This window comes from Rhinopithecus bieti, unplaced genomic scaffold, assembly GCF_001698545.2.
Source record: "Rhinopithecus bieti isolate Rb0 unplaced genomic scaffold, ASM169854v2 scaffold_15143, whole genome shotgun sequence".
Classification (NCBI taxonomy): Eukaryota; Metazoa; Chordata; class Mammalia; order Primates; family Cercopithecidae; genus Rhinopithecus; species Rhinopithecus bieti.
The window spans coordinates 1,363,284-1,390,234 of record NW_016808091.1 but is presented as its reverse complement, the minus strand read 5'-3'; the positions used below and the strand labels follow the sequence as shown (position 1 = coordinate 1,390,234).

At 44.5% G+C, this 26,951-nt stretch overlaps 1 protein-coding gene across 2 annotated transcripts in view; it reads left to right on the top strand.

Moving 5' to 3' along the window:
- The window catches only part of VSTM4 (V-set and transmembrane domain containing 4), a 96,573-nt gene extending 69,859 nt beyond the window's left edge, over nucleotides 1–26,714 (top strand). For both annotated transcript variants that reach the window (XM_017885516.1, XM_017885515.1), the window contains one exon: nucleotides 21,344–26,714. In XM_017885516.1, coding sequence (XP_017741005.1) covers nucleotides 21,344–21,357 — 14 coding nt within the window. In that variant the 3' untranslated portion in view covers nucleotides 21,358–26,714. The remainder of the gene's footprint in view (nucleotides 1–21,343) is intronic.
- Nucleotides 26,715–26,951: the final 237 nt, after the last annotated feature.

Here is a 26,951-nt window from a genome sequence, read left to right as displayed (position 1 = left end):
GGTCCTAGGACACAGAGCTCCCCAGCCCCGCTGTCTAGAAACCAATCTGACCACCTCCACTGACTCATTGACAAAAAGTGGGAAGACTCACAGGGAGAATCTCCATTTATCAGGCACCTATTGTGTGCCACTGCCACATTAGATGATTTATAGGCTCTGGGTGAAAAGCACATATCTTTGTGCCTGCAATCCCCAGACCATTAACAAGTGGGAATCTTTTCTTAGGTTTCCAAGACAACATTGCATTTTGCAAGAAGTGTGTACTCTAGACATTAACAGTAGTCAGAAGTTTTTAAAAAATGGTAGGACAAAAGAAGAAAAAGGTGAGGCCAGGCATGGTGGCTCACGCCTGTAATCCCAGCACTTTGGGAGGCTGAGGCGGGCCGATCACCTGAAGTCAGGAGTTTGAGACTAGCCTAGCCAATATCGTGAAACCTCGTCTCCACAAAAATTACAAAAAAATTAGCTGGGCATGGTGGCATGTGCCTGTAATCCCACCTACTTAGGAGGCTGAGGCAGGAGAATTGCTTGAACCCAGGAAATGGAGGTTGCAATGAGCCTAGATCGTACCACTGCACTCCAGCCTAGGCGACAGAGTAAGACTCTGTCTCAAAAAAAAAAAAAAAAAAAAGAAGAAGAAGAAAGTCATTTTAGACATTTTAAAATCAAGGTATCAGAACTGCTTTTCCTTTTTTTTTTTAAATAAAACAACCAAGCACAAAAACCTGCTTTCAAAGTTCTGCTAATCAGATAATGAGGCCACGTGGATCACACAGGCACTTTCTATCTGACAGTGTGACCAAATTGTCTAATAAACATTTACAGTTCCCATATGTCAGTGCTCCCTCATCCCCTTGGGGTGAGGCATTGGCCCAAGCATCCCTTGAAGCCTCCTGGGGCCGTAGGAGCTAAACCCTCTGCAGCGAAGCTTCGGAAGCCTTGGAGCTGATTCACACACATCCAGGAAAAGCTGTCATTGCTTCCTTGTTTCAGAAGACACTGAGAAAGCCGGAAGTACATTTGATCTATTTTTATTGCTTTCGGTCAGTTATTGATTCAGAGGCCAAGTAGAGGAACTTTTCTGTGATGTGGAAGCAAAACCTCAGAGTTAAAGGAAAAACAGCCACAGGACACAGGACTGTTACCTGAGTTGGGAAGGAGGGCAGTCAGCATCTCAACATTAACTGGAAAGTGGCAAGTGTCAATCTTGGGGTCGAATGAACTTGGATAGGCTCTTCCATGCCTCGTCATCAACCATGCCCTCCTCCACAAACGGTCACCCACACCTCACCTGCAAGTCCTCCCTATCCATAATTAAGCCCTAGGATCAGGGCTGAGGGGGTCAAGCCACCCCTGTTCTTTAGAGAGAAAATGATCTCTGTGAGCCAGAGACGAAAGACATAGGAAACCAGGAGCGCCACAGGCTTAATCACTGCACATTTCCCAGGGGAGCGCTTGCGTCCTGTCTTCCCACTCTGATCCATCCTCTGCATGGCTGCTGGGGGATTTTTCTAAAACACAGCTTCATCCGTGTCATTTCCCTGTGTAAATGGCTCCCTCTTGCCTCCAGGATGAGGCGGCTTCCTGTGAGTAGTGGCTGGCCCTCATCATAATCTGCCTGCGCTCCCTCAGGCCTACCCCACGCAGGACCCTCGTCCTGCTGAGACCCCAAGCAGTCTAGGTCCTCTGTTCTCACTCACGCCCACCTAATCCTCCCACAGAGCTGCTGCTCAGCTCCAAGATGTGGCTCACTCACCCCTTCTTTTTGAGGCCTCCTCACCTCTGCCTCCCACTTCTCTGGAATCTAGGTTGGTCTTGGCATCCGAGTGAGTTGTGCCTGTTCACGTCAGTGACCTGCTTGTAGACAGTTCTTGGGGTACTTTTCAGTTCCTCTGTCCTGGGGGCCCCCTTATGGTCCACCCACCTTTGTACTTGCAGGTGGTCCTGAGAGGCCTGGGCCACCTGGTTGACTGATTTTACCCCTGGCTGTTGCTTCTGCCCAGGTGGTCAGGCTGCCTCCCCCTCCACCACTGCCCTAGAGTGTTGGCTTCTCTCAGGCTGTCTTCTTGAACACATTCACAGGCACAGCAGCCATCTGTGCAGCCCATTGGTCCCCTAACTGGGGTCCTCAAGCCAATTCCAGAACAACTCTTCTGACTGTTGACCAGACACTCCCCTGGAGGGCCCGCAGGCACCTCAAATCCACCATGACACAGGCACACACGGAGCTCATGGCCTGCCCCACACCTCAGTGTGCATGGGATATCCCGCCTTAGCCCATGGCATTCCCAACTAGAAGCTAAATTGTGGTAAAATACGCCAACAGCAAATGTACCATCTTCATCATTTTTAAGTGTACAATTCAGTCATGTGAAACACACTGCCATTGTGGTGTGGCCAGTCTCTAATGTTCTTTTCATCTTGCAAAACTGAAACTCTGCACTCAAGAAACACCCCCAGCCCCACCCACCCAGCCCCTGGCTTCCACCATTCTACTTTCTGTCTCTATGAATTTGACTGCTTTGGCGACCTCATAGAAACGGAATCCTGCAGTATTTGTCTTTTTGTGACTGGCTTATTTTGCTTAGCATAATGTCCTTATTCATTCACGTTGCTGTGTGTGTGAGAAGTTTCATTCTTCTTAAGGCCTAATAATATTCTATTGTATGTATACACCACATTTTTTGTGTCCATTTATCCCTTGGTGGACAATGGAGTTGCTTCCATCTTTTGGCTGTTGTGACTAATGCTGTCATGACCATGGTGTACAAATATCTGTTTGAGTTCTTCCTTTTAATTCTTTTGGTTATATACCCAGAAGAGGGATTGCTAGATCAGATGGTAATGGCATTTTTAGTTTTCTTGAGAAACTGCCACGCTGTTTTCCAAAACAGCTGCACCATTTTACATTCCTACAAATAGCACACAGGGTTTCAATTTCCTCATATCCTCACCAACACTTGCTAGTTTCCTTTTTTTTTTTTTGATAGTAGCTATTCCTAATGGGTGTGAGGTGGTATCTCATTGTGGTTTTGATTTGCATTTCCCTAAAGAGTGATGTTGAGCATCTTTTTATGTTCTTGTCGGCCATTTGTCTATCTTTGGAGAAATGGCTATTCGAGTCCATTGCCCATTAAAAAAAAATGAGGTTATTTGATTTGTTGTTGTTGTTGAATTGTAGGAGTTCTTTATATATTGTGAATTTTAATTCCACATCAGTTACATAATTTGCCAAAATTTTCACCTGTCCTGTAGTGACTTTTTCGTTCTGGTGTGACTTTTTCGTTCTGTTAATTGTGTCCCTTGATTTCCAGAAGCTTCAAATTTACATGGGAACTGGTTTTAAGTCAGGGAGAACCAGTCTTACCCCTAATGATGTCCTCAGTAGGGAACCTGGAATCACTAGAGTGCCCCTTTGGCCAATGTATATGGAGTGAATGATGAATAATGTTTGCATGGGAGGATCTGTGGATGGAACTTAGTCTGAGTTCTCCCTGCTCCAATTGTGGGCCAGAAGGCCAGGCACCACCTAGGAGCTTGTGGGAAAAGTAGAATCTCCGGCCCTGACTCAGACCTACTGAAGTGGAACATGCAGTTTACAAGGTCCCAGATGAGTATGATAAACAGTAAAGTTTGAGAAGTGTGACTCTGAATAACTTTTCAAACCAAGTAGGCACCTCTGGTAGGGTCAAAGCTGTCAGGATCCAGAGTCGCTGCCACCCACCTCCAGAGAAGACTGTGCTTTCACTTTAGTAAGACAGGTCAGGCCCCTGGGGAGAAAGGGAGTTGTCTTATCTGTCAACAAAGAGAAAACTAAATATAATAATTCTAAAAGTCCTTGTGACTCTCTAATTCCTGCAGACTTTTCCAGAACAGCTCATCCATACGTCAGCCAGGTGTATGTAGCCTTGCCCCATGATCTCCTAGTGTAGCACTTGGCCAGGTGACCAAGACTTACTTACCTGTGATTCTCTCCAGCTTACAGTCCACAGTAAGCCTCCCTCTTCTCACGGAAACCCAAAGATTAGAGTGCTCAAAATGGACAGAAAGGAAGTAGTTCATTCATCCTAGTTCAGAGAGACCCTGCTGTAGGAACTGCCTCCTCTGTAGCGCTGTTGAAAACCACAGCATGGCCAGCCCAGGGCTGAGATGCCCTGCCTTGTTCCACATCTGCCAGGTGTTGGGAAGAAGTTTCTTCCCCCAGCCCCAGTTTTCACCATTGAGAATGTACTGCCAGGGCCAAAAAAGAATTTGTCTCTTATCAGTAGCAGAAAAGGACTTTGAAGCACATTAGAAAGCAGTGATAGAATTCTGAGAGGATTTTAATAATAACCCAAGTCCCAGCAAAATTATTTCCAGAGGACATGCATTTCAGGTTTCTTGAAGGATGTTTATAATAAGCCAGAGAATTTCTCTTGTTGTCGTTAATGTGCTAGAACTGGTTTCAGTTAAATATTACATGAAAAGGATATATTAACCTGCATAAAATACGTTCATAATCTCAATTTAAAATTAAAAAGAAGAAAAAAGCCACAACCATATGTACAATATATTGCCCCAAGTAAAAGCCTTGGGAAAAAAATACAAACTTTGCTTGTATCACACTAGTACCATTTTTGCAGAGATAAAATTTCTATGCTCCCCTAGGTGCACATGCACAGCCCATTATTGTCGCGGGGAGTTATGTATGTCAGCTGGAGGGAAGAACGGATGTTGAGGCTTCAGAAGGGATGGGCGTGCGGAAAACAAGCCATTTGCTTTCATGGCTTCCTCCATTCTAGAGAGAGCAGGTGTCTCAGCCTTCGGTAAGCCGGATGTGATCAAGATCATACCTCCCCGACATTGGAAGTGAGAATATCCTGTATCAGGAAGTCTGTTAACCTTGACAGAGGGCTGTCTTTTCCCTGCAGGCCACACAGTTAGTACCAAGGCCCCTCTACTGCCTGCCCCTGCCAACACTTGCCTGGCAAGAACCAGGTCATGTGCTTCTCAGGTGTGTCAGAGACCAATAGAAATTCACTGGGGCTCTAATTTTGTTGAAGATGGGCTAAGTGACACAGTTACTTTCAAGGAGTCTTTTTTTTTTTTTTTTTTTTTTGAGGCAGAGTCTTGCTCTATTGCCCCGGCTGGAGTGCAATGGCCATCATTACTCACTGTAGCCTCAAACTCCTCGGGTCAGCTGATCCTTCTGCCTCAGCCTCCCAAGTAGCTGAGACCACAGGCACGTGCCACCACATCTAGCTTTTTTTTTTGTAGAGCTGGGGTCTCGCTATGTGCACAGGCTGGTCTCAAACTACTGGCCTCAAGCGATCCTCTCACCTTGGCCTCCCAAAGTTCTAGGATTACAGGTGTGAGCCAGTGCCTGGCCTCAAGAAATGTTTTAAGACTGAGTAGCTCCTTAAGCTCTCCTTAGGCCTCCCTTTTGGGAAACAAAGGGAATCCTACTGCAGATTGCTACCAACAGAGTTTGCCCCACTTTGTTCTAGAAGGGTAATGTGGCTTTGTGCTTTGAGAAGGAATTGGCCCCCTCAGGACCATGTGCTTCTCCTGTTTAATGCGTCATTGATTCATTCATATTGCTTTCCCAGTTTTCTATTTATTAATTCCCCAATAATTGTTGAGCGTTGACAGGCAGGGGCCAAGGTGCCAGAGAGGCAGGAGCATGAGCCTGGAAGCCACCTGATCAAGATGAGCAGGTGCAGGGAGATGCATTGGGCTGGAGGATGGCCTAGGCAGGAGGCAGGCCTGCACATCCAGCAGGCCAGCCCATGGGTGGCCTTTCCTGGTTGTGCAGCCCACCCTGGTCCCAGGCGTCATGGTGGGGCTCCACTCTGGGGCAGGCTGTCCCCACGTGCCTGCAGGGACTGTCCCTCCCTGCAGAGCAGTATCTTGTTTTCCATCTCAGTATGGCTGATTTGCTGCTGTTATTGGGCACTTCATTTCTGAGATCATTGCACTGCTGGGAAATAGTTTTAAAACTTTTCTCTGCGTTTTATTTTTGAAATCTCATGAAACAATATCATTTCTGCTCACATTTTCAAGCCTATTTCATTTAAAACTTCAGTTTTGAGCACAGAGTACCTCAGAGTTACTAAAAGATTTTTTCAATCCCACATGGAGAATACTAGAAATGAAGTGCCATTTTGGAAAGACAGATAAACATCATCAACATATCTGTAACATCAAGCTAGGCACCCAAAATATCAGGAAGAAAATTTCTATGTGAAATTCTGAGTTCACAACAAACTGATGGTGCATTTAAGAAGATTTTTTTTTTCTAGCCAGAATCAATTCTAATTTATTATTATAACTTCTTAAAATTAAATTTATGAATTTCCAGTGAGCACATGTGGTCACCAAAAGATAATAAGACACAGCCTCATAAATTTGCCGTGAGCGTGTTCATAGAAAGATGAAGAATAAAAATTATTAATTCAGTCATATGTGCCCATTGCCAACATTGCGTTCAACATGAATTTAACAAATAAGCAGGCATGCCTACTGCTATTTTAGGTTTGGTTTTAATGCTTGGTTTGTGCCCTGTACCTCATGTCTATGACCTAAAATTACTGTGATGGTGATGATGGTATTGATGATGGTACTGATTATGGTGATGGTGATGATAGTGGTGATGATGATGGCGATAGAGATGGTGATGATGGTGATGATGATGGTGGCGGTGATGATAATAATGGTGATGGTAATGGTAATAATGATGGTGATGACAGTGATGGTATTAATAATGGTAATACTGATGATGATAGTGATGATGATGGTGTTGGTAATAATGGTGGTAATGATGGTACTGGTGATGATGGTGACAATGATGTGATTATGGTGGTGCTAATGGTAATGGTGATGGTGGGAATGATGGTAGTGATGATGAAGAGGATGGTGATGATGATGGTGGTGATGGTGGTGGTAATGATGATGATAATGACGATGATAATGATAATGCTCACCCTTCCATGGCACTTCCCACATGCAGACACTGTTCCAGTGCTTACCAGGAGAAGCACCCCTTTAACTTTGAGACAACTCTTATTGTCTCCACTTCACAGATGAGTTAGCGGACGCACAGGAAGGTAAATACTAATACAAGGTCTCCCACTGGGACATGACAGAGCTGCTCCAACCAGGCACTTGGCCACAGATCCCTGTTCTGCCCCACTGCACTCTGAGCTCTGATGCCTTTTGTCAGAAGTACTCAGTAAAGTCTGAGTCTTTGGGTTTTCAGGGTGTTTTCTGTCTTGACCTCATTGGACAGTGGTAGAGAAGTAGGCTGGCAATCAGAATCTCCTTTAGTTAAAATAGAAAGTGAAATTATTCCTCTAAGCGGTCTCTGTCAGGAGTTTGGCATATATTATTCTAATTTTTTTTGCATATACAAGTATAGATCCGTATTTATGTATATATTCCCAATAGGTATATACCATCCACCCACATTTAGTGTGGGTCATGGCTACAGATTCTGACAAATCCATTTCTGTGTGCCAAGTTCACTAAAAACGGGAATGATTCTTTACACAACATTCACAGGTTGAACTGTTTTCTCATTAACAATGTCTCAGGCACATCTTTCTACATCAGTACGTATAGATCTACCTCATTCTTTAATTACTGCAAAGTGTTACAGTATCATCATTTCTTTAACCAGTATCCAACTCTTGGCCATTTAGGTTGTTCTAATTTTTCACTCTTAGAATGGATGCTTTGGTAAATATCCTTTCACATTTAACTTTATGTGAGTATTTCTGTAGGAGAGATTTTTTTTTTTTTTTTTTTTTTTTTTTGAGACAGAGTCTCGCTCTGTTGTCCAGGCTGGAGTGCAGTGGCATGATCTCGGCTCACTGCAAGCTCCGCCTCCCGGGTTCATGCCATTCTCCCACCTCAGCCTCCCGGGTTCACGCCATTCTCCCACCTCAGCCTCCCGAGTAGCTGGGACTACAGGTGCCCGCCACCACGCCTGGCTAATTTTTTGTATTTTTAGTAGAGACAGGGTTTCACCATTCACAGGATGGTCTCGATCTCCTGACCTCGTGATCCGCCCACCTCGGCCTCCCAAAGTGCTGGGATTACAGGCATGAGCCACCGCGCCCAGCCAGGAGAGATTTTTAGAAGTGGGATCATTATGTGAAAGTATAGCCTCATTTTAATTTTGATACAATCTGCCCAATTAACTTCCAAAAGTATTTTCCTATTTTATATTCTCCCACAAAAAAAAAAAAAGAAAAAAGAATCAGTGGCCACTTTCTCACACTGTACCCAATGGAAGATTGGAAGATATCCTCTCTCTCTTTCTCTCTGTCTCTCTAGTGATCAATCATCTACCTATATCTACCTATATTTTAAACTAGTAAGTTAAAAGACATGTGGAGATTTTAGATGACTCCAAGCAGTAGGACCCAAGTGTTCTACTTCTTAGTAGAGTGTTGTCATGGAACCCCTAGAGAAGCTAAAAGAAAGAAGAGTTTCACTGGAAAGAGGAGAGTGTCCCTGTCTACATTCCTGAGGCCAGGCATATTGGCGTGGGGGTGCTAAAAGACAGTATCAGACTAGTTTTCTTTCATTTTGTCTTTTTCATTCATTCATTCAAAAATGGCTGCCTGAGTCAGATGTCTTCCTAGGAGTTGAAGTTGCAGCCAGCAGCATCCTCAAGCCTCTCTCATCCACTAAAGAGGGCACATACATTGGCACCTTGAAATTAGCTGTGGTAAGGGTAGTCACACACGAAAATCGGAAAATACTGCTCACATCAGAGCTTTCTTTCCTGTCAAACCTGTTGTCTACACTTATCCACGTGGCCCTGGTTGCAGCAGTAAATAAGCGACAGTCACTGCCTTTGGGGAGCCCAGTGGTGTGGTCAGAGGCCGGCTCTACACCAGCCCTGCTGCTCACTAGCTGCTGGCTGCATTTTCACCACTTCTCCACCTTCATCTCTGTACATGTCGAATGAGGGTGATAATAAGGGTACCTTCCACATAGACTAGTTGTTGTACTAAGTAAATATTAGGTGCTATTGTCACATTCTTTAGTGGAGGAAGACAGAAGGCTACCAAATGGATGATACCTTATAATGCCAAGGAGTGATCTGTGCTCTGAGGGCAGCACAACAGGGCAAGGGGAGCTGGGGGTGGGGGGCTGCATTCAATGGGGAGGACATCATAGTTAAGCAGAGACCTGAGAGTGAGAGAATGAGACACATGGCTCTGTGGGGAGAACATCTCAGGTTGGGTTGAGAACACAGCCTGGGCAAAGGTCCTGAAGTGGACCCTGAATGAACAGTGCCATCCGGGGTGTGTCCAGGAAACACACAGAGATCCATGTGACTGGAGCCCTGGTCAGCAAGAGGGATATGTGGAGCAAGCCAAGGTCAGAGGCAGGCACAGGACAAGGTCATGAAGGATCAAGACCCTTATCCATGCTGATGTCCTGATAAGAATTCTGGATTCAGAATGTGATGAGAAACAACTGGAGAACTGTGTGCAGAGCAGTGAGTGACATGGTTTGACTTATTATTTAGAAGGATTATCTTTCCTACCAAAAAAATATAAAATAGCCAGATGTGTTTGGCCCTGCTCTGAGACACAGTGGTGTTCATTAGCGTTTAGCACATAATACTTTCCAAAATGTCTCAAAGTGTTTTCTTCTTTCTACCTCTAAATATTTCAGAGCAACGGACTGTTTAAACAATACTTGCTCATTATCTATAATGCAAATAGTAGCAACAGTAGTAATCAAACACTTGTATAGCATTTCTCCAGGCACATTACATATTTTAATGCATTTAATCCTCAAAACAACTCTATAGGATAGTTACTATTATGAGTCCCACTTTGTAGATAAGGAAATGGAGGAACAAAGAGGTTAAGTACCTGTCCAAGTTTACACAGCTAGTGAATGGCAGTCTTCCTGTCTCTGAGAGCACATGTTCCTAAGCAGGCCCTGGCACAATTAGATGGGTCTAGGAGAGTGTTAAAGACTGTGGTTGATCAGAATATTGAGTGTGTTCAAGTTTGCAAATTCTCAGCATGAACATCTATGTTGAAGTAGATAACCAAAGGCTCCCTTTTTTCTAAGCAAAAGCATCCTCTTGAACAGTACTGCCAGTAACAGTACTTTGAAAGTCAGCTGGGAATTCAAACATCTATGGTCCACAGGGGAGAAGAAATGAATGACCATGTTAGACCATGGAGTGGTTGCTGTGAGACTTTGAAAGTTCCAGGTATTAGGACTCTCCCCAAGAGGACTGTCTATAATCACATTTTAGCTTCCAAAACATATGTTGGTGAAATTGACAGGCATCTATCTGTCTGATAACTTGTAGAAACTTGAACCAATAAGATTTGGCCTTGGGCCTTTCTATGCCAGACTTAGCAGGCTCCCAAAAAGGTCACCTCTGCCTGTCCTCAGAGCAGTTAGGTGGTGACTTTCTGTTATGTCAAATCCATTCTGAGGACGCACTTTGCTGAACATCCTGTGTACTTTTTAGACTCAAAGACCTGAGGCGAATTTGCTCTGCTCATGATTTCTGAGTGAGTTTGTCCAACCCAAAGTGTCACCAAACGTGGAGAGGACTTGCACATCTTCATATCCATCCAGGACTTCTCTCCTGAGCTCCAGACCTTTTCCATTCCTCCCACTGTCCTAGGGCATGCTGGGTGACTGGCTCTCAGTCCCTGGGTGACCATGCAGAGGTGGGGTAGAGGGGGAATCTGGCCAGATATGATCTCAAGGCTCATTTGTACCTGAAGCTGCAGAGTAGGTGGGGCGTTTGGTGCCTCCTAGAGTGCCTAGGTCCCATGTGTCTCTGGACCCTGGGTCAAGGCACACCTAAGTCAGCCGTCACAACAGAATGCTAGATTTGGGAGTGCAACTGGATTCCAACTCTCACCTCTGAGTGAAGATCTACTATGAGTTATGCTGCTAGAGCCAGAGGTCCCAGTGGACCAGTGGCCTCCACTCCAAGGAGATGGTGACAGTAGACCTGGTGATGGCTCTAACGATTACCTCTGAAAATGCCCCTGGACGTCTCCAGTAGCCCTTGGACACTCAGCCTCATATTTTCACCTATCCAGCAGACAGCTCCGCCCAGGGGTCTGCTGCCACCCCACACACAGCCTGGCCCAAACAGAGCCTTGCAGCCTTGTGGCCTGCATCCCATGCCACCCAGAGGTGCACTGGGAACCTGGGGGTGAGGCTGTGGAGAGGGGTGCAGGGTCCCCTGGAGGCATTCCAGTGAGATTCTTTCCTTCCCCTCCATCACCCTCTCCCACCAGGGACAGCTCCATGTTTCTATCTTTGGGAAGTCTTGGGTTCTGTGGCCTCAAGTCCTCAGTTTCTCCACACCAAGCCAGGGCTCCTGCCTCTGATGAGGATGGGGCCAGTTCCCTTCTACCCCAACTTCCCCTTTAGTTGGAGCTCATACTGCCTGCTGAATAGTGAGGGACTGTTCCAAAATCTCAAACATTTTATGCCAGGGGATGTTCACTATTTTCCCTGTTGGCATCCCAGGCCTACTTCTTGGGAACAGACTGCTGTCTGCCTGTCTGCTCACCTGGATACAAGGCATTCACATCAGAGCATAGACACTGCCTCTGAACGTGCACTTGCAATGCCTGGGACTGCCCACGAGCATCTGGGAAGGACTGACTGGCTCTGAATCCAGACACCACCTGTAATCCAAACTCCATAATCACCAGCCCTGCCTCACAGGGCTGGCATGAGGATGGAGTGAGATGGTGAAAATTAGTTAGCGTTTTCTGAGTTCCGTTCTCAGAAGGACTGATTCTCAGCCACCACATTCTGCTACCTCCCAAAGCCACTTCTGGATTATGTCCTTTGTCTTGGAAAGGCATTTCTTTTGTTTCTTATTTTTATTTAACATATACATCATAGAACTCTATATTCTCTTTTCATAATAGGTTTAAATAAATTTGCCAATCAACACCCATGGTCCTTGAGATTAAGTCAAGCTCATAGCCAAGGTATGTTGATGATAGTAGGACTGATAGGCTTCACAGCATACTTTTCTCTCCTGAGTTGGGTCCTATGGAGACCCATTGAGGACCCTCTGTCAAATTGAGCTTTCTGAATGCACAGCCTCAAGCTCCTTGGTAGCCGTAGTTATGTGTGCAGTGGTTGCTGTTAGGGGAGAGTTTGTTTTACCAGTTACTCTGTTGAATAAAAAATGAGCACTTATCTTGCAGAGAGAAGAGGAAGTCTGCCCCTGATAATTTGTAATTCTCTCATGGGTAAATAGATTCCTGATAGTGCAGCTCTGTGGAGCTGCAGTCACATTTTTAAACTCTTAGGTGACGTTAGCATAAACATTCCATGTCCCAGTTATTGATCTGTTGCTGTGATAATGGTATTACCCAATTGAACTTTTGACATTGAGAGAACTTGCAGAGGCTGCAATTGCATTTTTCTTTTATTCCTGTGACTTAATTCAAGTTACACATCTAACTGTGATCTCTGTGAAAAAGTGTTGTTTTGCAGGAGTCTGCATAAGAGAATACTAAACTTCTCTCTCTTAGTAAGAATGTTAACTTCCAGCTTGAATTATGGAAAGACACCTACAAAATGAAATACTCAGAAACTACCCATTAAGAACTTAAAGTGTGTTATCTTCCAGAAAGGTGCACAACCTCAGAATTCCTTGAGGCTGACTTTTCTCGCGTTAGCCAAATAAAATAGCTCTTCCCCATGATTATCACCCTCAAACCGGGGGAAAGGGGGCTTGCATTAGAGGTGGGAGATTCAGCCCAGAGGCTGCTACCTGCTGTTATAGTATCTCATCGTTAGCAGAACAGAAGGCTAGATAGGCCATTGCAAGCTCTGAAACTTGCAAACTCACTTTGTGATGCCCAGAGTCCAGGAAGGTTCATCACTGCATTTTAAACCTTTCCTAATGCTTCTGAGAGGAAGCTGTGCTATGTGAGAATTTAATTTGGCTCAGCAGCCATCCAGGAGCACTTGAGTTCAAGTCTAGGACTGGAAAGTTCCTTAAGCATAAGGAAAAGGTAATTACCGCGCCACTAACACCTAAAACAATGGCTACAAGAAAAAACAGTGCTGACCAGGATGTGGAGCAATGGAAACACTCATGCTTTGCAGGTGGGAGGGCAAAATGGTCCAGCCTGGACAAATAGGCAGTTTCTTACAAAGTTAAACATAACTTACCATGTGGCCTAGCAAACCCACTCCTGGGTATTTACTCTAGAGGCATGAAAACATCACACAAAAACCTATATGTGAATGTTTGTAACTCTATAACCACTAAAAACTTGGAACAACCCACAAGTCATCCAGCAGGTGAGTGGATGGCTGGCTGCAGCATGTGGAATACTCTACCAACAGAGAGGAGCAGACAGTCATTGCTCGCAACAACTGGGATAAATCTTCAGGGAATTATGCTCAGTGAAAAAAAGCCAATCCCAGAAGTTAACGCACTGTATGATTCTTTGTACGTCACCTTGTCTAAGAGACAAAACCATAGTGGCAGAAAACAGATCTGTGGTTGCCAGGGGTCAGGGCTGGAGGGAAGGTGGGACTGCAGTGGGGTGGCATGCAGGGGTGATGGAACTGTCCTGAGACCTGACTGTGGCAGTGGTTACAGACATCTATACCTGTGCTACAATTCTTAGAACTGAACACCTAAAAAGTCCATTTTACCCATGTAATTTAAAACAAATAAAATGAAACTTTGAGAAATCTCCATTATGTCACCAGAGACACAGCAGGAGGTGTGAGTGGAGCTGTAATCCTAGGACTGAGTCTGTGGACATATGTTGGTGAACATGCCTGCAGCGTGGGGGGGTCTGGCACACATTTGAGAACATAGCTCAGAAACATGCATGCTTAGACCATTCTCAGATGTTACTTACATAAATGAATGAGTTCATCATTAGTTTGTTGTAAAATGCCTTCCTTCACTGGCCAGCGAGCAGTTCTGTGATGGTGATCATGGTCATTAGAGAGGGTGAGACAGAATCCGAGTAGCTCACTGTGCAGGGTCAGAGGACATCACAGGTGCAATGAGTGGAGGAGAATGTGGCTGCCAATGGCATCAGTGTCAGGGCCTTCAGAGGGCCTGGTGGGTTTTGAAGGAGTAGGGGTCCACCTTGTGTGTGACGGGCAAGAGTTTCATGCGGGGGGGATCAGCTTAAACAGAAACCTATACTCTCCTTCCTTGTTAGAGAAGTTTCAGGGAGGAGCCTGGAAGGAGGACTGAGCCGATCATGTGGCTCTTTTGCATCCATAGCGTAACCCTTGGTACTTTCAGCAGTCACAGGATGTGCAATGTAAAGAAACCCCTTCCCTCAGGGCTTTGCAACCTTTGGCATTCATTGTTAGAGAACCTCTGATATTCAAAGGACAGGTCAGAAACATCTGAGGCAGGTAGCGGCGGGTTCCTCTGGCCAGTCTTCTGGCCCAGTCCTGCCCCTGTCAATACCCACATCCTGAGCCCCACCATCCTCTCCCACCATGGGCTGGGCTCTCATTTTCCACATGGAGGGCAGCAGGCAGCAGGCTGCCACCATGGCTGAGTGGGACCCAGAGATGAAATGCCACCACCTCCCAACATCTGATCACTCTGCTTAGCCCTGGGAGTGTGAATTCCCAAAGCCTTGGTTTATTTTATGTATTTCACTTTATCTTGAAACAGATTGGTTTTTATTTGTGTTTTAGGGGGAGATATCTGGACATAGGCCAGGTCCCTTGCCCGTCTATATGGCACCTTTAGGTAGGTTACAAAAAGGCACCCATCTTAATAGACATATTAAAGAAGAGCTCCCCATCATGGTGGGAACAACTCTGGCTCCACAGAATGTCTTGGGAGAGCTGAGCATGGGGTGAATTTCAACCCTCAGTCACTTAAACCTGGAGACCTTGGGTAGGCCCAGGGCCAGTCCAGTGTGGTTCATTGAGGCAGCAGAGACTAGGCTCCTCGGTCTGTTTTCTCTGCCATCTTGAGCAGGTTGGCTTGGTTTTCATTCATGTTGCCGCTCTGTCTTAAGATCTAGTTTGTTTATCCCTGGAAGAAAGTGAGGCCGTGCCCAGGGAAGTCCGAGCATACAGACCTAGTATGATCGCTTCCCTAGGGCAAGGAGCCTTTCCTCTGGGATTTTTCTGTCTTCTACCTCGAAACCTCAGCCCAGTCTCTTCCTGAGGTGGGGCTGCTTCTGCGTGCCATTTTGTTTCTCCTTACATTCCCAGCATGAAACATGGTAACCAAAGAAAAGTGGCTTCAGAGAGAGCTGCAGAATGGCAGGTGGCACACAGGGCTTGGGGACAGAAACGACCTGACTCTCGGCACTCACAGCCTCTGTGTGTTCAGCTGACTGCAGGATCTGTCTCGGCCCTGGGTTCAGTTCAGAGGGCAGGAAAGTCCTGCAGCTGGCCTGTGTGCCAGTCACCTGGCAGCCAGGTGCATTGCTCAGATGGAGGCAGCCACACCTGGCTGGTTTCCCTCTGTTAGCTTCCCTCCCCTGCTGGAGCCAGGTGCCCTTCATACCAGTCAGCATGGCAGCACCTGAGTCCCCAATGCACCCTTTCCAGAAAGCTGGAGGTGGGCATGGGCTGCCAGCACCCCAGCTAGATCTGTTGCAGCCCAGGTCAAGGCCAAGGCCTGGCCATGGCGGGCCAGGCAACTGGGGATGGGAGGCGTGTAGGGGGGCAGGGTACCATGTGAAGAAGTCCTAGAGCCTCTCTCCTCCAGTCCTGCTCCTCACTGAACCAGGGATAAATGTATCAGACCTTTGTCCCCTGCCTTGCCTTGGGGAGGGTGCTCTGCCGCTGACATAGATGCTTTAATCTCTTATATCTTCCCACCCCATCAGGTAGTTCTTCTCATCTCCCCTTCAGGAAGGCTATTTTCTCTTCTTCCATTCTCTTCTGTTCTCACCTTGATTTATGTATTCATTTGCTAGGGCTGCCATAACAAAATACCGCAGTCACACAGTCAGGGCGGCTTAAACAACAGACTTTATTCTCTCACAGTTGTGGAGGCTGGATGTCTGAGCTCAAGGTGCTGGCAGGGTTGGTTTCTCCCAAGGTCTCTCTCTCTCCTTGGCTTGAAGATGCCGCCTTCTCCCTGTGTGGTCTTCCCTCTGTGTGTGTCTGTGTCCGCATCTTCTTAGAAGGACACCAATCAAATTGGATCAGGGCCCATCCTAATGGCCTCATTTTAAGTTAATTACCTCTTTAAAAACCCCATCTGCAAATAGAGTCACATTCTGAGGTCTTGGGAGTTAGGGCTTCAACATGGGAAATTTGGTGAACGTGATTCAGTCCATAACAACTAATTTCCTAGAATCTGTTCCTTACCTGTCAGAAGATATCCAGGGCTACTTAGTTCACAAAGTTCTTGTTAACTCATGAAGCATTCAGAATGTGCACGTATGCATGCTATTTTAGTTGACCCTAGAGAGGAGGTGATGCCACTGAAACACTGATTTGTTCAGCAGACACATGTTTAGCACCTTTTATGGGGCAGCCGCTGGGCCAAAACATTACGTGGACCTCATTTCAATTTCAATCCTCATAATCATCCAACAAAGTAGGTATTATTATCTCTGAGCTCCAGTGATGGAACTGGCCCAAGGTCACACAGCTAACCTTTAAACTAAGATCCAAATTCCTCCTGCACCCATGATCTGTAGTCAGTCCCAGGACGATAGCCTCGGTCACTCTCCTAGCCTCTTCTCCGTGAACACTTTCATTGATCTGAGAGAAGAATTTCCCTTTATTGCAGATTTCCTTTGATGCATCAGTACTTGCCTGTATCTGACCCCCCATCCCCTCTTGCTCATAGAATCCCCCTCCAGACTTACTTGTGGTTTCTTACTGGCTGGTAGTTTTCTCCCTGGCTGGTAGTTTTCTAATATAAAAAGTGAGACTAAGGGTCCATGAAACAATGGGTTTTAGACACACAAGATACCAAGCAGCTGAATACAACAAATGCCAGGCCTTTATTTGAGGAATAGAAAGAGAATCTGACCAGGAGTCACCGCAGGTTAGGTGAAAGGGAAAATAAAGTAAAACCAAACAACCCTGGGAGAGAGGAAATGGCCAAGTTGCTTCTCATATATGCAGAAAGTTCTAGGGCTTTTTCTAAAGGATTCTGCCAGGACTTCCCAGCAGCAGTTGGTTCACTCTTGCTGCCTGTTTTCCAGTGATTACAACATCCGGATATAAATGTAAAGCTCGATCCGGGTCTGAGACCTGGAACTCCTCCTTCAGGCAGTTTCCTTGAGATTTTCAATGGAATTTACAGTCGTAAGAGTGTTCGTGAATAGACAGTTCAACACTGTTGAAGCTTCTATCCTGAGTTCCACAATTTGTACTAACACCCCACAACCTTCTGCACTTCCTGCATCCCCCAGAGTAGGGTGGGGGCTTGAAGAGAGTTATTTTGAGGGCCAGTGGCTATAAGGAAATTAACAGAAGTGCTTCCTCATTCATTTTCAGAGATGCTGGGAGTGATTCCCTAGCTTCAATCCAGGTTGTGTTTGTCTACTGAAGATAGCAGTAAACTTGTATCATCTGAAATAAAGGTGGGGCTTTGTAGCAGGCTCCTCGTCAGGCTGTGCCCCATTGCAACCACCTGCTTTAACCACTACTTTCTGCTCCTGTCTCTTGGTTTTACCACCAGTTTTTTAGTTTACCTGGTCTTACTGATGTGCCAGAAATTTTCTGTAAGCTTCTCCTCAGATGCACCTTATACCTTCCACTGAAACATTAGTGCAAAGAAAGGTAGTTTGGTGAAAACCAGTGAGGAATATACATTTGCCCCTTTCATTGGCCATTAAGAATTTATTTCCAGTTAAACAAGCTGGGAAATGTAATTAGGCACATGGCTGATGTGATAGCCAAGTCTGCATGCCAGAAAAACAATAGGTTCTTTAAGATGCCAAGGACTGATATTATACATCTTATCTTGGAAACTATACACTTCACAGTTCTGAGCCTCCTGTGAGCTGCCTCATATCTTCAATCAAATTATTATATTCCAGAAATATGCATAAGGGAAATGATTCTACACATTTTATGGTGGGTTGCTGCTTGTAGCAGTAATTGAAGTACCTTTTCCACTTATGAAAGTACTAATTTTATTTGTTTTTATTGCTTTTCTAGATGCAATTATTTATTTAGTGTGCTTTGGCTTTATTAAATTATGTTTACTATAGGAACATCATAAAAATGTATGAAAACAACACATCAGCCAAGCCAGCCTGGTGACCTGTATTGAGAGAGCTAGTGTTATTTTTCATATCCAAACGTAATGGAATAACTTAAGAATAAACAGATAATCTACACTAGAAAACAATGCAATTTCAAGGTAATGTAATAAAACACCTGGACAATATGATTTCATAAATCTTGGTGCTAAAATTTACATGAGTTGAGTTTTGTGGGCTTATTTGAGGACACATGGCATTTCTAAATGGAATCATTATAGTGGGAAATGTAATTAAACCGAAAAGCGAGAACATAAACAGGGTTTTTGTTGCTTGTAAGATATGGATGACTAAGAAGCAATGTAAAGACTTTTGGTGTCAAAAGGCAAGCAGAAGGCTCTCATCCCTATAAATGATCTTAGCTTTGAAATTGAAAAATTGCTAGATGATTTGTCTAGGTCGCTTGGCAGTCGCCTCCAGCAGAGGTGCTGGCTTAAGGAATTCTTTGTAACTCTCCTTGTCTATTACTTCCTGTGCCTTTTAGGGTGCATCATCTCAAAAGAAAAGAAGTGTTTTGCTTTTGGCATTCTTTTTAAGAAACTTAAATTGAATGAAGATGGTTTCGTTGTTTGGAAGTTCCATCAGATAACCAGGAAATAGGCATACAAACTTTTTTAAAAAAGTAAATCAAACAACAACAAAACCAAAGCCAAAACCAAAAAACCCTAAGTCTGACATCCTTATAAAAAGCAGAGGTGCTTAAATGAAAATGACTGTGTGACTTTAAATTCATGACCAACTTTTATTTTTCTAATTATGGATTAAAATTAATTAATGCATTGTTTAAATACGTGTGCCTATTACAAAATCCAAAAGGTAGCAACAAATGTACACAGTGAAGGCTCAGTCTCCCTGCAGCTGTTCAGGTTACTTCCCTAGAAAGAGCTGTGGTTAACATGCTCTCCATTTTCTGAATGAGTGCCAAGAGTTCCCAGGATTTTCTAAGTATGTAAAATATGTACCCACATATTTACTTACATACATGCATACACACGTATTTACACAGGATATGATAGTGAAATATAAAGTACACATATAGCTCCTCCTTCGTTCTTAAAGACTGCACCGTATATTGCGTTATACGAATGCCCCCATCTCCTGCTGATACCTATTTAAGTGTTTATAGTTATTTGCTTGTACCAAGAAAGATTCCCACTCATAATAAAGGAGAGAACCTCTATGTTTTGTCAATCTTTTTTTTTTTTTTTAATGTTTGGCAACTTGAAAGACAAATAAATGATATCTAAGTGTGACTTTAAGTCTCAGTTTTCTGATTATGAGAGGGTGAGTATCATTTCATCTGTGTCCGAGATGCTTGCATTTTTCTTTCCCATGAACTGCTGGTCCTGTCTGTTGTTCTTTGCTGAATTTGCTAGTGGAAACTTGCTTATTATCTTTGTTGAATTGCAAAGTCCTTTAATATGAGCTGTAAATATTTTCCTCATTTTTTCGGTTGTTTTTTGATTTTTAGAGATGGTTTTGCCATGTGTAGCATGAAAATGTACACACATCTTTTTTTCCATTGCTCCTGGGTTTTGTGTCATATGTTAAAATAATTTCCATACTTGGAGGCTATTTTTAAAAAACTCCCCACCTATTTTCTAGTGCTTTTATAGGTTTATTTTCCACATTAAAATTTTTAATTCATTTGGAATTAACCTGGGGTGAAGAATGATATAAGGATGTGATTTTATTTTTTTTTCTTAAATGGCTGTCCAAGTATTCCAACAGCATCTATTGAAAATAACTTTTAGGTTTAATTTTAATATCGCTAGATTTGAATAACCAATTTTCTTTATTTTAATATTGTTCTTTAATCATGTTAAGAAATTATATGTCTACACCTACTTCATCCAAAATTGTTTTAAACAAAATGTGTTTTAATTGTATTTAGTACCTTTCTAGCATCTATAATCATATGGCTTTTCTCTTTTGATCTATTACTATTATGAATTATATTAATAGACTTTTTGATATCAAACCATCTTTGCATTTCTGGAATAAAATAAACTTGAATATGATTATCTATCTTTTGATATACTTTATTCTCTCTGAGTAAATTTAACTTAAAATTTGTGTTAATAAATGATATCCTCCCTCCCTCCCTCCTTCCCTCCCTTTATTCCTTCCTTCCTTCCTTCATTCCTTCTTCCCTCCTTCTTCCCTCCCTCTTGCCTTCCTTCCTTCTTTTTGATGGTACATTCAGATTTCCTGGAGTTAATGTTTATAATTTCTATTTCTCTGGAACATTATGCATTTTATCCTGTATTTAGAAGTTTTTTCAGTATATTCAGCAAACTAGTCTTGTTTAAAAATTTTTAAACTTCCTTCATTTAGCTTATATCTCTTATTTTATTTTATTCACTTATGTTTTTTTCCTTTTATCTTGATTAATTTATTTTTCAGTTTATCTGTTTTACTGGTGATTTATGCAGTCTGGGTTTATTTCTATGAAGTTCTTCCTTCTGCTGTTCTTTATTTTGTTCCTCTTTTTCTAACTCCTTGAGTTGGAGGCCTGACCCACTTAATTCATGTTGTTTAGCATAAGTATTTCAGGCCATGGTTTTCTCCCAGCACTGCTTCAAACTTAGGCTTTAGGTTCTGGCAAGGAATATTTTCCTTAGCATTATTTTCAAGATATTTTGAAATTATAGTTTTATACTAAGTCATTTACAAAAATTTCTAGGTGGTGGCATTCTAGTTTTGTTATTAATTTTTAGAATTTTTTTTGTTTCTATCTCCACCTTTTATTTCCCTTTTGGTCAGAAACCATTAGATACATTGTTTTTGCTCTTCGGCATTGAAGTTTTCTTTTAGCCTTGTGTTTAGTCATTTTTTTGTGAGTGTTTCATGTTAACTTGAAAGCAAATCACAGGATATCACTGCAGGACATAGTGCTCTATAGAAGACAATCAGATCTATCTTATTAATTATGTTATTGGATACTATGTAGCCTCTTAAATTTCTTGTGCACTTATCCCTCTCTGAATCCCAAGATGCTATGAACATGCGTGCTTGATGAATGAATGTGTGAAGTAGAACTCCTGTGGTCAGCTAGAATTGTGTTTTGTTTTGTTTTCTTTTCTTTTCTTTTATAGCCAAAGATTGCTGAGGAAAACTTAACCTATGCCGAGCTGGAGCTGATCAAACCCCACCAGGCTGCCAAAGGCGCCCCCACCAGCACTGTCTACGCCCAGATCCTCTTCGAGGAGAACAAGCTGTAGCACCGCATCCTCCTCCAAGGTTCTATTTAATGCCTGCCACCCAGTGATTTATGAAGCCTTGGAGACAAAGCCCTTATTTCTATATTTTCACTCGTGCCTTCTGAGTGGTGGGGAGCCCCCTTTTCAGCCACGTTCTGGGTGCCTTCGAAGAGGTACAAGGCTGCTCTCCCCAAAAGAATAGGGGCCACAGATCTTGACAGATCTCCCAGGACAAGATGTGCCTGGGCCTGAGCCCTGAGCGTAAGGACTCTGATCCTGAGAGCAGCCAAAGAGATTTTCTGCTGAGCCAAACCCCTTCACATTTTCTTCCTCTTTCCTAGGTTTTCTTTAAAATCGTTTTTAAATCTTAATTTTACTCTCTACTCTTCCTGTATCTGTGATACAAGCTCATAGTATATAGCTAGAGGAAATACCATTATGGACCCAACTGTAAGATGGCACATATGTTGGTTTTCCAAGGATCAGATGGCATTGCCAGCACCGTCTGATTGCCAGCACCGCCTGAGATGACATCTCTTGTTATAAATAGATGCACTGACCCTGAAGATTAAGGCCAGAGGGGCAGACTGACTAGAAGTATAAGGTCTGTCTCTGAATGCCATGGTGCCCACCTATGAGACCCTGAGGTCGCAGGACAAGAAGAACACCATTCTAGAGGGCTTTCATCCCTTTGGCAAAGTGGACCTGCAGTGATAGAGAAATGTACTCTCTGAGAAGTGCTTACTCACCCTTTTCCAAAGGAGCAGAGGTGTTGGCCATCAGGAGCCACACTGGAGCGCGTGGGCCTCTTCACTGTGTGCCAAGCTCAGTCACCTCTGATTCAGCACTTGAGGGTGTCTGCTGCCGGGTGCCCTCGGGGTAGGAGAGTGGGAAGTACACGCCAAGCTGGAAAGTGTATTCTGAAGACCTTCCTCTTGCCAAATGCCTTGCCCGTTGCAACCTTGTGTGTGAATTCTAATGGGTTTGAATGGGGGTCAGGGGTGCATGGGGAAGTTGTTCTGTGGACCTGTGGGACACAGGAATCTTGGACTCACTGGCAGAGAATCCATTCTGGAAGCATCATCCTGTCAACTGCATCGTTGAGGACATTTCTTGATCTGTGAGTGTAGTCTGGGTGGCTATTTACTGCACACTATAGGAATCGTTTGACTATGTAGTGGACCATTTGTATATGATAAATTATCTATTTTAAACACAGCTGGGATATGAGTTGTGCCCTCTATATAGCTGTGTGAACCTGACTGAGTTTCTTATCGCCTAATAATCTCAGACTCCATGTTTGTGTAAAGATGACTTAACTTCCCATAGAATTCTTGAGGGTAAAATGGGGTAATGAATCTTGCCAGGTTCTAGAAACTGTAAATTGCTACATAAATGCTCTGTGCTGACATTCATGCTAAGCCAGTCTGCATTTTCAAAATGAAAATTTCTTCACTATTTAAGGCTTTCATTGCAATAACTTTAAAAAGCAAATATTTGTCCACCAACTTAGCCCTACAGTAATGTTCCTGAAGACTCATGAAAGTTTATGGTTGATTGGAAAGGATCCAAATTGGAAGCAGATATTGATTTTCTGGGAGCAAACCGGTCTGCCTTTACAAAGTGGAAGTTCACCCTCTGTGGATGACACACCTGTGTCTCCTTCCTCCCTCTCTGCCAGATCTCAAAGGCAGTGAATAAACCATGCAGCTTTTGAGGAAGAAAGACCAATTTGGAAGAACTCACTAGAACTGCTCTGAGCATCTCTTTGGGAGGGGAGGATATACGGTTAGCACACCATTTATATCATAATTATCACAGGGAGTTTTAATTTTATCATGGCAGTGTTCTGACAGATGTATAGTGTTTTGAGGGCAGAGGATGATCTCCTAATTTGCCCAAAGAGCCTAATGGGTTAGTGGGGCCCTGGGGGTGCCAAATGGGAAGGAGAGGGGGCACATGAAAAGGAAATGGTGGGAAGAGGACAACGGGCCAGGGGGTAATATCTTCCCAGGCCCCTTAGGCCTCTGCAGAATGGAAATGGACTTCAGTCACCCCCAAACCCACGCACTTAAATCCAAGGAGAGCTTAGGGTTATTATACATGGACAGGAACACATTCTACCAAGAACACAGGCTCTTGAGAGCTGGGAGCTCCCAGTTAGAGTCGAACCAATCACTGTTGTAGATTGAATCCAGCCTCTTTCTCCCAAACTGTGGTCATCACTGCACGAATCCACACTAAGGTATGTGAATGGGGACCTGCAGTTTATCTCCTCCTACTGAAAATGCTGCCCAGGGGAATCTTGGAAGCTATGGACAGCATCCAGGCAGAGCTTGTCCCACTGTTATCTCCCGAAGCAAGCGCCAAAGCTATGCTCAGAACTGGAGGCCATGGATGACTTGTATCTGGTAATTGTTTGAGAGGATACATTGACATTATTGCCATAGTAAGCTTAAAAAATGTGCCCACTCATTCATTCTTTATCCGTGGACCACTAATCATGCATTGTCATTTCCAAAGATAAGGGGAAACATATCACATATTGTTGAAATAGAAATTAGGGAAAGTTCGTCAAATTTGTTTTTACTATAAGGCATCAAAGGTAGAAACTATATATGAGTAATTTTCAAAAGGGACCATTGCTTATATGTTTAAATGAAGCTAAAACAAGTATGAACCCATTGCTTAGAGTGCAGTGGCTTCTTTCAGGCAGAGAGCAGATGCTCTCAGATTTGGTGGTGAGTTTTGGCCTCGGCATGGTTGGCATGGAGTTATCACAGGAAGCCGGGAGGTATGAAGGGGCATCCACCTGGGTGAAACTGTCCTGCCAAGCCAAAGCCCCAAGGCCTGCCCTGAAGCAGCTGTAGTGGAGCAGAGGCCTGGGACTCCTTAGAGTCCCCTCTTTACGAATGTACCGCCACTCTGTTAGCTCACGGGGAAAATCAGGAAAAACCAGGCCTCCCACCTCCTGACCCTTGTGAAAGTGAAGACAACATGGGGCATTTAGAAAATACATTTTTAATGTATGATAATATGGGCTGGCCCACACAGCAATAAGCCCAAAGACCCCCTCGCTTTGGGGATTATCCATGGCCCTGCTCGTCACAACCTCTGATATGCATGACTGTAACCTAGGCTGAGCCCACAATGGAGCTCATGCCAGAAATGGTCCCAAGCATGCATGTGGCCCCCTAGGATAATCAAAATCCTGGGGAGAAAGAAATCATCTTTGCCTTGGGCAGTGAAGCTGGAATGACACAAATCTATCTGTTGCCACATCTCCTGCCTAGTGGAGAAGCCTTGGAAGGCAACAGACACTGAGCAAGAAGCAGGGAGGAGAATGTCCTGGAAGGGCAGGACTCCACCCCGAGTCCCTAACATCCCCAGACTCTTCTCTTCCATAAACTCTCTAATTACCCTGCTGTTTAAATCCTGGTTTTGGTCAAGCCAGTCAGGTTGCATACAGAATTTGAATACAGTATGCATCAAAGTTGCTTCCCAGAACAGGAAGCAAAACAAACAAAAGAAAACACACTGATATCAGTACCCAGGGTGCCCAATTAGGGCACACCCAGTGGCTGCATTGCAGCCTGTGAGCTCCTGCTGAACTGTGTGCCCTGCTGCCTGAGTGGGCCCCACCCTGGGCTTCTCAATGGAGAGCTTTCGATGGGGGACTCCAGGACTGATGCTCTCCCTAAAGAAGGGAGGCCTCAGGTTTGGAGAGGGACACCGTCAGGACCAGAGGAGGACTGAGGGGCGCTGGCACCAACAGGTGGAAGGGAACAGCATAGTAACACAGAAGAGTCATGCCAAATGCATGCTGGAGGGAGTCTTTTTGTGTCAACCTAAAACTTAGGCTGGCTTCCATGTGGAACATGACATCTTTCCAGTATCTCTTATCCAGGAGACTGCAGTAAGACCCAGGTGACCCAGCTCTGTGTCATTTGGAGCCCATTACAAGGTGAGGCAGACACATGGTGGGGACATTGACCCCACCCCAGACCACACTCCCATCTCCATACATAGGATAGAAACTGTTCATCAGGAAGGAAAACCAAACAGAAATTCATGGTCTAGGGGCGGGGTCTGCATTGCGCATGGCCATGCTGGGCTGGAGTGACCGTGGGGTGTCCAGATAGATGGGCACGTAGACTAGTGCTTTCTCAACCTTAATGCATGCACAAATCATCGAGATCTTATTAAAATGTAGATCCTGGCTGGGCATGGTGGCTCACGCTTGTAATTGCAGCACTTTGGGAGGCCAAGGCGGGTGGATCACGAGGTCAGGAGATCGAGACCATCCTGGCTAACACAGTGAAACCCTGTCTCTACTAAAAATACACACACAAAAAAAATGAACCAGGCATAGTGGCAGGCGCCTGTAGTCCCAGCTACTCGGAGGCTGAGGCAGGAGAATGGTGTGAACCCAGGAAGTGGAGCTTGCAGTGAGCTGAGATCGCGCCACTGCACTCCAGCCGGGGGACAGGGTGAGACTCCTTCTCAAAAAAAAAAAGAAGAAGATCCTGGCTCAGGAGGTCTGGGATAGGACCTGGGATTCTGAGTTGCTAACAAGCTCCCAGGGATATTTATGCTTCTGGTCCCTAAACCACACTTTGAGTGGCAAGGATGTAAACTGTTAGAAATATGGATCTGGTGCTCATTGCAGGAAAGGGGCTGTCTTCAGGGCATAGGTCACAACCGAAGCCCTGACAGTGGGCAAGATTCCCAGGGAGAGGCTGCCCGTGCACTGAAGAGGGGAAGGGCTGGGCCTGAGCGGTGGGGAGCACCCATGCTGGCAGGTACGCAGCAGGTGAGGAGATCCAGATCCAGGTGGAGATCAGAGGACAGTGACAGTCACAGCAGCAGGGGAGAGCCAGGAGAAAGCTGTGCTTGGGGGTCTCTCAAAGGAAGAAAGGCTCTGCGGTGTGAACTCTGCAGAGGGCAGGAGAATAGAGGTTGAGCCTTTGCTCATTCTGAATTAATTGATTACTCATTTTTAAAAGTGCTTTCTTTGGGAAAAAAGCATTCCCCAGTGCACAAGGCTAACAGACATGGGTGCTGAGCTGTGTCTGATCTGCTGAGTGTGTTTTCCCCAAAGTAATCCTCATCTTCTCAAGGGGTGGGGATGGACAAGACTCTTCCTGAACACACAGTGTGGTGGGGAAGGGTGGCTGTGGAAGTTTTCTGCTCCTTCTGTTGTCACGGGTGAAAGACGACTTGGTGCCCAATTTCTAATAAACACAACGCTATTAGCGTCACTCCAGTTTAGTGTCTGATTGTTAAATGTTAATGTACTGCACTCTACAGTCTTAAATATAATTAGAGATGTTTACAGCTTTGGTTAAATGCACATTGTTCTTCCACATTAAACTTTATTACAAGTGTCCTCTATCAGCAACGAGGAGAAAGCTCATTAGTAGGTGGTCTGTATCGGGTTCTGGGCCGTGCTAAAGGAATCAGCCTTCTGTTTTCCTTTATGACAGCTTTCTAGATTCTGGGA